Source organism: Nicotiana tomentosiformis, chromosome 2 (assembly GCF_000390325.3).
Source record: "Nicotiana tomentosiformis chromosome 2, ASM39032v3, whole genome shotgun sequence".
Classification (NCBI taxonomy): domain Eukaryota; kingdom Viridiplantae; phylum Streptophyta; class Magnoliopsida; order Solanales; family Solanaceae; genus Nicotiana; species Nicotiana tomentosiformis.
Genome location: NC_090813.1, coordinates 68,390,816 through 68,407,311, shown reverse-complemented (window position 1 = coordinate 68,407,311; position 16,496 = coordinate 68,390,816). Strand labels below are relative to the sequence as shown.

The window sequence follows — 16,496 nt, the reverse complement described above, 5'->3', positions numbered from 1 at the left end:
GCACAATCAACTTGAGTAGGTCGAATGTTTGTCACTAGATGACATTTAATGAATAATATTTTCTAGTATTAAATAAGCAGTCGTTGTAGAGAATTTTGGCATTCATAGCCTGCCGTTACATATTCATCAATGGTCCCCTTTATTGTCATTTAAGAGGGACTTGATCCTAGGATCTTGTTTCCTAGGTATAGCTATAAATGGTAGCTTCAATAACCATTGTAGGGAAACGAAATTTTTGGTAATAACTTATGCTACATTCTATTCTCAAGCTAAATAATATATACAACTTTACTTGTTCTTGCATATTGTTCTTATTTCTGTCCTCGGAAGTATCGCTCCTGGAGCCAGGCTTGCCATTTCCTTTGATTTTAATGCTAAGTTTTATTTTTAATCTACTTTATTTATCATTTTGGATCAAATTAGTTCGTTTGTCTATAAGTCACGTAATAAATTCAACCGTATAGTTTAGGGGTAAACAATATAGGTTTGAAATATATATAATTATCATATGCTAACTTCCTTACATTATGCTCTACCGAAAAGTGATAAAGTCAAGCATCTGAAAACAACGCTTAATACTTTACGACTTGGGCAATGGGAATAGCGTAGTTGAATTATTCAGTAAGTGTGGAATTATGTAACAAAACATTACTAGATATACTGACCTACATGTCTATTCAATAGGGATTTCTTTTGTTAATAATTTGAAATAGGCCGGATATGCAATTAGCTTTCACCTTTATGGACCAAGAACAAGGGTCGGTTGGGCTTTCCAATGCTCATTATTCAAGATTCCTTTTATCTAGTGTTGGAATAGTTTTCCCTAATATATGACTTTAGTTAAAAAAGAACGCACAGAATAAAGACATAAACATGAAAATAACACCTTACGTTCTAATTTTAAAGCAAGCGCAAAGAGTCTGTTGCTATATAGTCATTTTTAGGTGATCGAAAAATAAACATAGCAAGAAGATTTATAAGTGTGATTTGAGTAATTTCTTTAGGCCCATGAGAGTTGTAACATGTGGTTTCACAAAGACAAAATGTGCAAGGCCAAAGGTACCAAAGGTGCTTATGAGTCAAATGCTCATTGCTTCTCATATTCTCATTTATTTTGTGTTGAACTAATGCGGGTACAGAATTTGGGTATATGTAACACTGGAAAAGTGAAACAAAGGAACTCTCTAGACTTTCCTCTTGCTTATACAACTACAAGCTTCTAATTAGTTGTTTGACTGATTGGTAGCATTAACAAGGCTCATCTTCTCCTAATAAGCTACTATATATAACAATGTAAGAATAGCAACAGAAATTATATCAAAATCATGTAATTGTTGTTAATTGTTTCATATAAAATGGGAAATCCTGTGAAATTAAGCCATGCAGATGAGAATCGAACCTAATTTCTTAGGGAAGAAGGAAGAAGAGAAATGCAGATGAGAATAGAACCTAATTTCTTAGGGAAGAAGGAAGAAGAGAAAGGGAAATTCTGTTATTCATCTTCTAAGAAATGAGCTGATGCTCAGCTATATACAAGTGTTTAGTGTCTCACTTCTCACACGTGCACCTCACGTGTTCCTAACTGATTTGTAACTAATTTTCTAACAGCTCACTAATTGTACTTAACAACTAATTGCTCTTAATAGCTTCACTCCAGCTGCTATGTTGCTTCTTCCATTACTCCCCTCAAGCTGGAGGGTGAAAGATATCGAGCACTCCTAGCTTGGACAAAAGGAGATGATGCTGGCTGACTCCCAAACCTTTAGTTAGGAGATTTGCAATCTGAGATTATGTAGCAACATACTTGGTTTCAATAAGCCCTTCTTTCACCTTTTCTTGGATAAAATGACAATCAATGTCTATATGCTTGGTGCGCTCATGAAATGTGGGATTTGCTGTAATTTGGATAGCTGCTTTGCTATCACAATGAAGTTGGATTGGTCTGGAGATAAGTACACCTAAGTCTTGTAGTAATCCAACTAACCACATAATTTTTGCCACACTAGCTGCCATGCTGCGATATTCCACTTCTGCTGAGCTTCGACTGACTGTGTGTTATTTCTTTGGCTTCCATGAGATCAGAGAATCACCTAGCTTAATGACATATCCTGTGACTGAGCGCCTAGTGTTAGGACAAGCAGCCCAATCAGAGTCGCAATATGTTGTTAATTGAGTGACTGAGGTCTGGCTTAGACAAACCCCTAAACCAGGACTACCCTTGATATATCTCACCACTATCAATGCTCCTTCCCTGTGTGACCTCTTTGGCTGCTGCATGAATTGACTGAGTACCTGAACTGTGAAGCAAATGTCTGGGCGTGTGATGGTAAGATAGATCAGCTTCCCAATTAATTTTTGATAACTGCATATGTCTTCAAGTAAAGGATCATCAGTGTCACCAGTCAATTTGTCAAATTCAACAGTGGTTAGTCTGGTATTGGCTTCAAGTGGTGTTATGACTGGCTTTGCACCACTGAGTCCAACATCAGAAATTTATTCTAAGGCATATTTCCTCTGATTGAGAAGTATCCCTTGCTTTGATCTCAATACTTCAATCCCCAAAAAATATTTGAGTTCTCCAAGAGCTTTGACCTTGAAATTGTTGTGTAAGGTCTGTGTAGCTTCTTCAATGAGGTCCTTATCACTCCCAGTAATAAGCAGATCATCAACATAGATTAAAATGATCACAATACACCCTTTTCTTTGTTTAGTGAACAGAGAATGATCATGAGGACTCTGCCAGTATCCTGCTTGTAACAGAACAATAGTTAGCTTGATATTCCATTGCCTTGACGCTTGTTTGAATCCATACAAAGATTTCAAGAGTTTGCATACCCTATACTCCCTATGTCTATGAAAACCTTGAGGTAAGTCCATATAGACTTCTTCATATAAATCTCCTTGAAGAAAATCATTGTTGACATCTATTTGGTATAAAAACCAGTTCTTTGAAGCTGCCGCACTGATGACTGTTTTAATTGTGACCATTTTTGTGACTGGAGAGAAGGTGTCATGATAGTATAGTCCTTCCCTTTGTGTGTACCCTTTTGCTACCAAGCGAGCTTTGTACTTGTCTATCTCCCCATTGGCCTTGTACTTAATTTTATATACCTACTTTGAGCCTATTGCCCTCTTGCTAGCAGGTAGTGGAACTAACTCCCAGGTTTTGTTCCCTTCTAATGCATCAATCTCCTGCTGCATTGCTTGAATCTAATTGTGATCTTTAAAAGCCTCCTTGAATGATCTAGGTTCGGTTGGCACAAAGAAAGAACCCAAGTAGGCTTAGTAGGTGGGAGTGAGATGAGTGTAGGTCACATATTGGGATATAGGATAGGAGCAATGTGCCTTTGGCTTGACAGTAGTGATGTAGTCACTAAGCCAAATTAGAGGCCTGATTGTTCTGCTTGGTCTCCCTTGTGTGTGTGCTTGAACAGAATCATGTTGCTCATGGTGTTTATATGTTTTTGTTGTCAACTCAACTGGATGTGTCTCAGCTTGGTCAAATACTGCAGTTGTAGGGGCTTCATGTGTATGTGGTTGATCCACTGCATCTTCTATGTCAGGTGCTGCATCAGAGAGATTAGGTGAATCAATGGTTGAACTTTCCACTCGTGGCATTTCTTCTCCTGGTTCAGGTATTAGTTCTGTACTTGTAGGATGTTGAGCATGAGAATCTCCTGCATGTGTCTGGCTTATACCTGTATTTATTGTCTCTTTAAACAGAAAAATGTCACATAGTTCCTCTTGAGTTTCAATTTTAAAAGAAAATAGTGATTCCTTGAACTGAACATCCATGCTAACAAAAAATTGATGATCTTCAAAATCATACAAATTGTAACCTTTCTGTGTTTCTCAATATCCCACAAATACAGTCTTCCTAGCTCTCGATGTGAATTTGTCACCTCTAGGCAATCTGCTCGCATAGCAAAGACATCCAACACTTTTAGATGAGATAGTTGAGGTAGCTTACCATGCAGCAACTCAAATGGTGTTTTCCCTTGCAGCACTGTTGATGGAAATCTGTTGATCAAGTACACAACAGTTCTAACACAATCTCCCCAAACTTTTATAGGCATTGAGCTTTGAAAGATTAATGCTCGTGCCACTTCTAGTATCTGTCTATGCTTTCTCTCCACAACTCCATTTTACTGTAGAGTGTATGGACAACTGCTTTGATGAATCACACCATAGGAGGCTAGGAGTTTATTACATTTTGTGTTAAAAAACTCACTACCATTGTCAGATCTAAGAATTTTGATATTCTTATCAAATTGATTCTTTATTAGAGCAAAGAAGTTCTTCAGTACTACAAATACTTCACATTTAGATTGAATTAGACATATCCAAGTACACATACTGTAATCATCCACTATGGTAACAAAGTAGTGCATTTTATCATACGTAGATTTTCTGTATGGACTCCATACATCTAGGTGCATCAACTGAAAAAGACTACTTGATCTACTGTTGCTAGTAGGAAACTTTATTCTGCTCTGTTTTGCCAAGGGATAAATTTCACAACATTCTAATAGTTCAACATCTACTTTATTCTTGACATCTGTAATGTGTTGCATTTCTCCAATAGAAGGACGCCCTAGTCTCCAATGCCATAGCTTTCCACCATTGTCCTCCTTATGAACTGTTGCTCCTACTGCGGGTTTTATTGCTTCTTGTAGTATATACAATCCTTCCTTTTCCTTATTAATCCCCATAACCTTCCCATTGAAGAGTCCCTGGAATACACAAAAATCAGGAAAAAACAAAACCACACAAGAAAGTTGTTTGGTTATCTTGGACACTGAAAGAAGATTAAACTTGAAATATGGGACATGCAGAACATTCTCAAGCTTATAGCTTCCTAAAATCAATGCATCTCTTATACTTGTGATCTCTGCTCTATCATCAGTAAGTACTTGAACTCTACTGGTGTTTTGATCTCTCAATGTTCTAAAAGTAGTCAGTAACTCCTTACATGGTGTGATATGATGTGATGCCCCTATATCTATTATCCATTCACAAGCAAAATTGTTGGATAATAGTGAGGTCATACCTGCCATGTTACCTGTTATGTTATCTGCACTGTCACTTGATGTTGGCTTATTCATCATATTTAGAATCTACTTGTATTGTTGTTCAGTGAAGAAATGACCTTGTCCCTCTGATGAATTCACATTTTCTCCTGCTACTGTAGAATTAGCAAAAGGTCTGAATCCACTAAATTGTGTGCTCTTCTTCTTGCTCTTAAAATCCTATGGGTAGCCAATAATTTTATAACAATTTTCCTTCAAGTGTCCTTTGTATCCACAATGCTCACAGATTACACCAGGCTTCTTAGGCTTAAAACCTTTGTGTGTTCTTCCTGCTATTGTTAGTGGATTCTTGTTCATTTCTACCACACCTAGGGATCTTTAGCTTTCCTCCTGAGATACTGTTGCATAAGTTTCATTTACTGACACTATAGGTCTCCTTGCTAGCATATTACTTCTTAGATTACTGTAGGACTCATTAAGTCCCATAAGGAACTGCAGAAACCTCTGTGATCTTAAATACAAAACATAATGTAAAGACTCCTCACAATCACAAGAAGGCAGGGGAGCTAAAATATCTAATTCATCCCAAAAATCCTTCATCTTAGAGTAATATGAAGTGACAGAATCAGTACCTTCTCTTAAAGTAGCAATTTCAGTCCACAAATAAAATATCCTAGTCAAATTTAATCTATCAAAACGCTCCTCAAACTCACTCCATACCTTCTTAGCATTAGACATATATACGATACTGGCCATCAATTCAGTCGCGACTGTGCTTCCTATCCATGACAGAACAATAGCGTTACACTTGTCCCACTGTTATGCTAATTCTCCTCTATACATGCTTTTGACACAAGTTCCATCCACAAAACCTAATTTGCCTTTGCCTCGAAGAGCCAATTTTATTGCTCTACTCCACAACGCGTAATTATCTGGCCCTGTGAGTTTGAGCGGAATTAGGACTAGTCCAGGCGCATCTCTAGCTTGAAGATACAACAGATGATTGTGGTCAAGTGAAGTAACCTCATTTCCTGCTATTTTTACAGAAATTTGAGCTTCATGTTCTTCTGCGACTCACAAAATTACACAGATATGTGCTTCGTGTCCCTCTGCGAATCTCGAAATTACGGGCATGAATCGTCGTCAAGCAACCCGCTCTGATACCATGTGAAATTAAGCCATGCAGATGAGAATCGAACCTAATTTCTTAGGGAAGAAGGAAGAAGAGAAAGGAAAATTCTGTTATTCATCTTCTAAGAAATGAGCCGATGCTCAGCTATATACAAGTGTTTAGTGTCTCACTTCTCACACGTGCACCTCACGTGTTCCTAACTGATTTGTAACTAATTTTTTAACAGCTCACTAATTGTGCTTAACAGCTAATTACTCTTAATAGCTTCACTCCAACTACTCTGTTGCTTCTTCCATTAAATCCACAAACAACGCACCTCTTCCTTCTTTTTCCACTTCTATTCTTGATCTTAGTTGCATTATCACGTCAAGTTTCTTCTTTTCTTAGTGATTCAAAAATACCAGACAGACAAAATGAGTTTTTTCAAGATGAAATAGTTTTTAGACTTTTCCAGGATTGGAAAAGGAAGCATGGAAAACTTTATAAGCATGAAAAAGAAGAAGAGAAGAGGTTGCAGATTTTTATAAGTAATGTGAAGTATATAATGCAGAAGAATTCAAAGAGAAAATCAGATTCAGACCATTTGGTTGGGTTGACCAACTTTGCTGATATGAGTAATGAGAAGTTCAGGGAAGTTCATAGTTCTAAGATTAAGATACCCTTTTAACAAGGAAAAGACCATTTAGATGAGAAATGTGGAGAGAAAACCTTCAATGACTTCTTGCCATGCTCCTCCTGCTTTGGATTGGAGGAAACATGGGATTGTCACTCATGTTAAAAATCAAGAAAATTGTGGTAAGCTTTCTTTTCTTTTTCCATTTTTATTCAATTGTTATAAGCCTACACGGTATTTCATCCCTGATTAAAAAAAAATCAACACTCATTATTATTATTATTATTATTATTGTATTTGTAATTATTGTTGTCGTTATTGTTATTATTAAAGTTCCCTTGAGCTCATTTGGATTTTTCATACATAATTTCATTTAGTTATGATAGCCTATGTGGTTCCCGTTTAAGAAATTAAAGAAAGAATAAAATCAAATGGGAGTAGTTAAATCTGCAACTTTTGCAATCAGTACAGGGACTTTCTTGGTCTAGTAAGTCTCAAATAACAGGCTGATATCACCAAAACTTGAGTCACTGAACTTCACCCACTGTAACAATAAAGTCACATTTTGTAAAATGTATCTGATATCTGCATAACATTGTCAGGGTCTTGTTGGGCATTTTCGGCATGTGGATCAATGGAGGGAATAAATGCAATAGTCACTGGTGAACTTGTTAACCTTTCTGAACAACAACTTGTCAGTTGTGATTCATCCAATTCTGGTTGTGATGGTGGACTTATGGACTCTGCTTTTGATTGAGTGATCAACAATGATGGCATTGATTCAGCTTCTGATTATCCTATACTGCCTCTCAAGGCACCAACAATATCACCAAGGCATACAATGTTTCTATTTCCTCTTAATCTGAATCCATTTCTTACACAAACAATATATTTTAGTTATAATAAAGAAAGTCCTTAACATTTTTCTTTAACAAGAGAAGACTAACAATTGATGGATACCAAGATGTTGCACAAGAGGAAAGTGTGTTGTTGCTCAACAACCTGTTTGTTGGGGGTTTTAAGCTTATTTTAACTTAAAACATGGTGAATCAGAAATGGAGAAAAAAATAAAAATTTAATTTTTCTTCCCTGACAAAGGGACATTGTCCCATATTGGAGGAGGAAAAGACTTTTGATGGGTATATATATAATTGCTCTTCTTCTAGCTCTTAAAGAGTTAATAAGAAGGCAAGTCTCGCGCTGTCGTCGTCGCTCGGCTTTGGATTCGGATTTGGTCAATTGATTGATTAATTTTTGGACCAAATTTATTTATTAATATTAAATATTAATGTAATATTATTTAATTCAAATTATCCATTTTTGTAATAGAAAATTAATTTTCCTCCACGTTTTAAATTCCCGTTTTATTTTGTGTAAATAGCCATTTATGTTATGGCCGTTTTACGTAAAAAGTCATGACAGGCCTTCTGAAGAGTTGTATATCTTCGTTTAAACCCAACCTATTGGCTATAAATAGAAGACCATTCCCTCAGATTTTTCTTACGAAATTTCTGAATTCTCCTCTTCCTTTCTGCATTGTTTTAATTACAACAAAGCAATAGTAAGTGTGATTTGCTGCCGCCATTTGTGTACGTTGAAACACTGGGGTTTGAAGTACCGCTACACCAGTGTGTAATCTGTTCTATCCCGAGAGAAAATAATCCACAACCTCGGGTACTATGAGGGGATTAAGTTCCTTAAGGAAACACTGTGAATTCAGTGGGTTCAGATTAATTTCTATTTCTTCTACATTTCTGTTAATACGTTCTGTTCTTCTCCAGAATTATTTTATAAATACAGAATATTAACAAGCTTAAGGAACTTATCTATTTTCTGTATTTGTGTTATACTCACTATTTTGGAGACTAAAATCTTCGTGGTTTTCTACTCCCGTTTTGGAGATTAAAGCCTTAGTGGTTTTCTACTCCATTTATTTACTTTAACGTATATTCTGTTTTGGTTTACTATCTGTTATTCGGAGATTAAAATTCTAGGAATTTTCTACTCCGTTGGAGATTAAAATCTACGTGATTTTCTACATCAGTTTTAATCGGTTTGAAGATATAAAAACTTCGCCGTTTATTAAACATTTATTTGTGTCATTCCTTTACATAATATTAACACTGTTAGTGTTGGCATAGATGGATCTAGCTTGGATTTTCAACTATATAAAGGGTAAACTCTTATCTATTTATCTTTGTTAGTACTGTCCTTTTCCCTTTCAGAAATCATGACATGGATGTTGTAATGCCAGGGAATTTATGATGGAGATTGTTCTAGTAATCCTGATGACATAGACCATGCAGTAGTAATAGTAGGATATGGTTCTGAAGGAGATGATGATTATTGGATTATCAAGAACTCATGGGGTACATCTTGGGGAATGGAGGGGTATGCCTATATAAGAAGGAACACTTATTTGCCATATGGAGTTTGTGCCATTAACTCAATGGCTTCTTATCCAACAAAAGAATCGTCTTCTTCGCCATCTCCTTATCCGACTACAGCCCTTCCACCATCTTCGCCATTTCCAAGTGAATGTGGAGACTACTATTACTGTCCAGCAGGTCAAATATGTTGCTGTGAATTGGAGTTTTTTGGGTTCTGCTTCATTCAGAGATGCTGTCCTTACGAAAGTGGTGTTTGCGATGATAAATCAGAATATTGCTGCCCAAGTGACTATCCTATTTGTGATGTTAATCAAGGCCTGTGCCTCAAGGTAAGACTTCTACTGTAGCACTTGAAAATTCCCAAGCTGGCATATGTGATCACTTGGGATGAGAATTAACCAATCCCTACTTGATCATTAATTTACCTGAATAATATTTTCTGAATAATTGAATGACAGCTACTAATTGGTTTCATGTATTGTTCTCCTTTTTGAAGAAGTATGGAGACTATGTTGGAGTTGCAGCAAAGAAGAGAAGAACGGCAATGTACAAATCGTCGTGGAGGAGTAAAGCAATAAGGGAGATGGATCAGCCTCCGCAGTAGAAAAGAAATCAATTTATTGAAATGCTGAAAGAAACATCTACTGTTTATAATTATACCAAAGAAGAGTCGTAGATTGTCAAATGGCTCCTGACGGCCAGGATTTATAGACGCTTTCTTGTTTCTAATTAAAACCACAAGAACAACTCCTTTCATGAATCTAAATGTTGATTTTCTTGAATGGAGAGGACTGAAAAGTGAATCTGTGACACCCTTGTTAATGGCTAGTAATAATCAAAGATCTTATCTTCAAAGTAGAAGTCCTACCCAATTCAAAAATATAATTATGTATATGGATGATATTTGAGTGTCATCTCATCTTTCTTGGTTTGTGAAATATCGAGATATTGCAAGAGCAATTTTTCATTCTAATTCCTCCCGAAGCAATATGCCCCTTCCAAAATTATATCATATAATTTAACGACAGTATTTCACTCTAAAAATTAATCTGTCATTAATTTTCCTATACTAGAATAGGACATTTAGGGTTTTCGGAACATGTTGAGTAATAAGTGACAAAGTTGTGATTCTCCTCGAGCGTGGCAATATCTAAACTCCCCTAAGCGACCATAGGAAACTAAAGTGTTATTACGCTAGTATCTCAATAGATGAGGTATTATACACAAACTATTATACATAGATTACCAAAGGAATTTTTGTACATTATTTTTCTTTTGAATTGTATATATTTTTCTACAATCTTTATTAGACAACAAGATCCCGATTAAGACACTAAAAGTGCCCATTGGGATGATAAATGTTATAATAACTTAGTAATTTCTTTCAGCGCACTGCAGGAAACTGATTCCTGTTCCATCGGAGAGTTTGGTCCATTTCTTTTATTCCCTTAGTACCACTACTACTCCATGGTAGCTTGAATTTGGACATTCTTCTCTTCCTTGCAGCAACTCCAATTTTGTCTCCATAGTCCTATAAAAGGGTAACAAATGTGAGAATCTTATTAACAACATATCTTATTATATTGGGAGAAAGAGGAAATAGAAGGGGTGTGAAAATTCGACTCAACACATATCTTGCGTGTGGAAGACCCCACAAAATATCACTAGACTAAAGTTCATTAAGTATTACGTTTTGAACTCATAGTTTTAGTTGTGTAATGGGTTTATTGGTAAAGGTATAAAAATGGAAACCTTTACGTTGAAATCCTCAATCTGTCTCTGCCTCTATGCGAAGAAGCTATTGAAGATTAAAAAGAATGGTGGTAACAAGGAGAAACTGAAGATTAAGTCATACTTACAGCACAAATTTGATCCCTCACAGCAAACACCATTTTCAAGAGGACAGCAACCATGAACTAAACACATGCCATAGAAATCTACACCACAGCAGCATGTTTGATGTTCTGGACAGTAATACAAGCCGTCTTCACATTCATTTGATTTTGGAGAAGGCGGTGGAGGAGATGGTTGCGCAGCTGAGATAAAGAAAAGGGCGAAACCAAGAAGAAGTAAAAGGTGGGCCTTTTGTGTATTCCCCATTTTTTAGTACAATTTGTCCTAAAATTTTATCCGTTGATACATACATAAAAACGTACTGGATATTTATTTCAACAAGATTGTGATGGACGTTGTTATCGTTACTCCCAAAACATTTCTCGTCCAACCCTTATTTACCAATTATCAACAAGTCGATCGGATATTAACCAGCCAAAAGTGCTCTATCCGTCTCAAAAAAGGACTGGGGTTTTCTGAGTAGAGCATCTCGTTTCTATGTAAACTAATAATTTAGGTCATTAGTTGGCAACATCCACAAATTTTTAGAAGTCAAATTAATACATTGCAATGCTACTTGTTTATTATCTCTCAGTTTGATGTGACATCCTGATATCATTTTCACACTTTCCAACTGTTATTTTAAGCATACATTTAACAAACTAAAGTACAATTGTTTTTGTGGTTTTTGGTTAAGAAATGTTCCTTTCAACGCATTGCAGCAACATGATTTCTCTTCCATTTCAGAGTTTGGTCCCTCTCCTCTGTTGCTTCAGTGTTAGCTCTCCATGGTAACTTGTGTTTGGCCATTCTTCTCTTCCTTGCTGCCACTCCAATATTGTCGCGGTAATCCTGCAAAAAGGCAAATATAAATCAAACGAATAAGAATATGTTCGACTTTCTTAAGAGTTGTTTAAGTGGTCTTTCCTTCACTTGTATCCCCTGTATTTTTTTGGTAATCAAAATTTTGGTCCTTCTGCTATCACATTGAATATGTACAAACTTCTACATAGCGCTTTACCCCTTCTAATGAACTCAGACTAGCTCAGGTAGTAGGTTTCAGATACCGAATATCTAAAGCAAAATAAAAATTACTTGGGCCTTGTACTACAAATAAAATAGTATCTAGTGGATGAGGACAGATCTAATCAATTTGCTCGGTCTTAGCTATGGTACTGTAAGTGCCCCATTAAAAACATTCATTCGCTGTTTTTGCATTGAATTAGAAGGAACTTAAATGATACTGATATGCTTGGAGAGACTGTCAATATAGCAGCATCTTATGGAATTTCATTCTACCTTGTGTAATGACTCAACATTTGGTATGGATTAAAGAGAATCTCAAGAGTGACCTAGCCTATGAATTCTCTGGCATTAAATTCCCTTGGCATCATATATTTCTCTCATTTATGTGGTTCCTTCAGAACTTAGAAACCATTTGAAAACCAAAAGTTGGATTTTTCCCTTAAGAAAGTGCTATAAGAGAGGTCATACCTTGAGGCAGAGGCCTTCATAAACATCACAAATAGGATAGTCAGCTGGGCAACAAAATTCTGATCCATGACAGCAAACACCATTCTCATAAGGACAGCATCCCTGAATGAAACATATGCCAAAGAAGTACAACTCACAGCAGCATGTTTGATCTTCTGGACAGTAATAAAATTCTCCACATTCACTTGGTTTTGGAGAAGGCGGTGGAGGGGGCGGAGGGGATGGCGGAGGAGGTGGTGGAACGGCTGGAGACGGATAAGGAGATGGCGCTGAAGATGCTTCTTTCGTTGGATATGAAGCCAACGAATTAATGGCACAAACCCCATATGGCAAATAAGTGTTCCTTCTTATATATGCATACCCTTCCATTCCCCACGATGTACCCCATGAATTCTTGATAATCCAATAATCATCATCTCCTTCAGAACCATATCCTACTATTACTACTGCATGGGATAAGTCATCTGGATTGCTAGAGCATTCTCCATCGTAGATTCCCTGCATTGACCCCAGAACAGAATAGAAAGAAAAATCACATCATTTTGGATTACTGAGATGTGTGAAAATGGAGTAATAGAAAATAGTTACCCCTCTATATAGTTGAAAATCAAGGCTGCTTCCGTCGATGCCTACACTAACAGGTTGTTGCCCAACAGCACAAAGAAGGGCATTCTCGTCCTCTGGAACATCTTGGTATCCATCAATTATTACAACCTTATGGTTCACCTGTTGAGGAAAATATTTAAACATTGATCAAGTTTTTCAAGAAGGAAAATATTTGGAAACTGGATAGAAGACTTGATATGAAATTGATCATCACATGCCTTATCGTAATTGCAACGGCCTTGAGAAGCAGTATATGGATAATCAGCTTCTGAATTAATGCCACTATTGTTCATCACCCATTCAAAAGCAGGGTCCATAAGTCCGCCATCACAGCCAGTATTGTATGAATTATCACAATTGATAAGTTCTTGTTCAGAAAGGCTAATAAGTTCACCAGTGGCTATTGCATTTATTCCCTCCATTGCTCCACACGCCGAGAATGCCCAGCATGCTCCTGCAAAAGGTACGCAGAGAATTAAATAGATTACGCTAATGATGTACATAATTGCATATGCCATCTTATTGATCCCTTGTGGCGAAGCCAGGAATACATACGAGGGGATTCAAAAAATTATTAGAATGTCACACCTAGGATTATCTAAAGCAATTTTTGTAACTTCTTTGACACAACACTAGAATATTTCCTCATGTCAAGGGAAGTCAATAGTTTATATATAACAAAAACAAGTCATTTATCCGCTATTTGTGCAATATAATTTTCTGATAAAGGGGGTTCAATTGAACCCCCTTGCCAACATCTAGCTGCACCCCCTCTGTTATTGTAGTAATATTGCAAAGAAGGACAATGTCCCATAGAGTTTTGGACCTTTTGGTACTATTGACTTGTGACTTGAGCCAACAAAAACTCCTATGAAGACTGTAGGTTAGACAAATTTGCAGATTTAACTCACTAAGTTCCTTTTGTCTGGATTTCATATTGCCTATTAGCTGCCTAGCAGTAAAACATGTACGTAGTGTAAACCAGCCCATCTTTGGTGTGGTTACCAACAATTTTGTATACCCAATAATATACATGTATAAAATGCAATGGAATATAGCTATATACAGTATCTAGCTATATGCGGCCCTTCCCTGGACTCTGCGTAAATGCGGATGCACGGGGCTGTTCTTTTTACAATATCTAGCTATATATAGATACACATCTGCAGAGCAGTGTAGAAATAGTGGTTTTGTGTCGATTACAGTCATGCTTAAAGCTTAGAGAAGTATTCACTATCTTTGTCTGCCTTTTTGTGTTAAAGAAGCAGAGCGACAATTTTATAGATTCAATAACACATCTTTCAGATATCACCTAGTTATCAATGTTTCTTCTATGAACATCATGAAATCGAAAATGACAGAATGAATGCACCCTCATGGGCTATAAAACAAATTTGTTCAACCTAACTGCCATTGGTTTCTGTCAATAGCCTATTCAAATCCTTCTACTCACTATTTTTCTCTCTAACCAAAAATCTACTAGAAACATGTATCCTTTTTTATTTTTTTCTGTCAGATACTTTTTGCTGTAAATTTCACGACCTCATCTAACCATTAAGCAAAGGGAGTTACGAAAACTACAAAAACACTAAAAAGAGAAATAAGGGGATTTTCTCCAATCTGACTATCCAAACATTTTGCATCACTATAGCCCATAAGTAAGGTTATCACATTGTTGAATCAAAAAATGGCAAGAAAACATAAGTAAGGTTACCACATTGATCTTGATTCTTGACCTCAGTGACAGCCCCATGTTTTCTCCAATCCTTTGATGGAGGAACATCACAAGAAGCTGTTGAAGGCTTTCTCTCCACACTCCTCATTTGAATAGTCTTTCTCTTGTTAAAGGGTATCTTAATGTTTGAAGTATGAACTTGCCTAAATTCCTCATTGCTCATATCAGCAAACTTGGTCAGACCAACCAAATGGTCTGAGTCTGACTTCTTCTTTGAATTCTTTTCCACTATATACTTCACATTCCTTTTAAACTTGTCCAACCTCATTTCTTCCTCTTTCTCATTCTTGTAAACTTTCCCATGCCTCTGTTTCCATTCTTGGAAAAGTTGGAATACTCTTTCTTCTGAAAGAAACTCAGTTGGTCTGTCTAGTATTGGAAAATCAGTAGTAAAAGCAGAAACTTGAGAATATAACGCAGCTAAGATCAAGAAAAGTGGGAGAAGAAGGAAGTGTCGATAGGGAATCTGTATGCTTCCCATTTTTCAGTAACACTAACCAGTTAAAGAATTTGTGATAATATATCCCTACTCTCAATGATTTATAACATTAGAAAAAAATGACCTTTAAGGTTCCCTATAACTTAACTCGGGAAACACATGAAAAACTGCGACTAACTTTTTAACTGTGGTTTAAAATGACGAATGATGGAATTGTTTAAGCAGGATGAGGACTGGTAGAGTGGTAGGTGTGGGTATGTAAAACACATTTTCTGGTAGGTATTATAAATGCATTCTAATTATGTACGGGTGGGAAACTGACACTTGTTTTTTTAACTCCGTGGGCCAGATCATGCTGGAAATACCGTGGCAAATTAACTATTAGTAAAGAAATATAATTTCTCAAAACAAAGTCTTTTGGTGTATTGGAACAAGTAGTATATGCAACTGTAGATTAAGACAGGAAAATTGACTTTTATATATTATATATACTTACATAAATGTGCACGCATGTTGGTAATGTTATAAGTAGTATTTTTTTTCTTCGAAAATGACTGTAAGACATTTCTCCAGAAAAGTTGTGAGGGTAGTTTTGTATTGTAAACTAAAAATTCTCTTGGACCCATATCTTGAAAGGACAAGTAATCTTTAACCTTAGATAACAGAATGAAAATTAGTTATTAAAATTGAATGTCTGTGCATATTAAAAAATGGGCAAATTTTAATGGCTGAACCATAATTATAATAAACAACAACATAATAGTGGAGCCATAAGGTTGTGATGCTATATAGATTTGGGATTTAAGTTACATGCATTGGTAGTGTAAATATTTTTTATATTATCACTAAATTTTAATATATAATAGACAAATTATTTATTATTTTCATTAAATTACCAATTATAATTTTTATAATTATCTAATAAATGATATTTTTATAAAGACTTTTTACACTGTTATTACATGAAACTTAAAACTCACAACTCTGCCCCATCCATACCCACACAAGTTAACAAGACCGTAGCATGGTGAATTAGCGACTGTCGGTTTTCCTATTTTCTTCTCTTTTGGGGTGAATGATTACTCACGTCTGAGTCTCCTCATTGATTAACTTTACTTTCCTTTTCTTTTTAGTGGGGGCAGGGAGTTTTTTGATTGACCTTCGACATAGCTAAAGACGTGTTTGCGCATCCCCCACATTCATTCTCCACCACACAACAAAAAT

The 16,496-nt window shown here is 36.2% G+C and overlaps 1 protein-coding gene and 1 pseudogene across 1 annotated transcript; one reads left to right on the top strand and one right to left on the bottom strand.

Annotated features, from left to right (window-relative positions):
* The first annotated feature begins 5,871 nt into the window (after positions 1-5,871).
* Positions 5,872-9,963, top strand: LOC104106694 (low-temperature-induced cysteine proteinase-like; annotated as a pseudogene).
* A 1,596-nt stretch (positions 9,964-11,559) lies between these two features.
* On the bottom strand, positions 11,560-15,523 carry LOC104106688 (low-temperature-induced cysteine proteinase-like). The gene is made up of 5 exons (XM_009615284.4): positions 14,813-15,523; positions 13,317-13,552; positions 13,081-13,218; positions 12,493-12,990; positions 11,560-11,850 (listed from the first exon to the last, which is right to left on the bottom strand). The coding sequence occupies exons 1-5, from the start codon at positions 15,312-15,314 to the stop codon at positions 11,707-11,709; spliced, it is 1,518 nt and encodes a 505-aa protein (XP_009613579.1). The 5' UTR covers positions 15,315-15,523; the 3' UTR covers positions 11,560-11,706.
* Between the last annotated feature and the right edge of the window lie 973 nt (positions 15,524-16,496).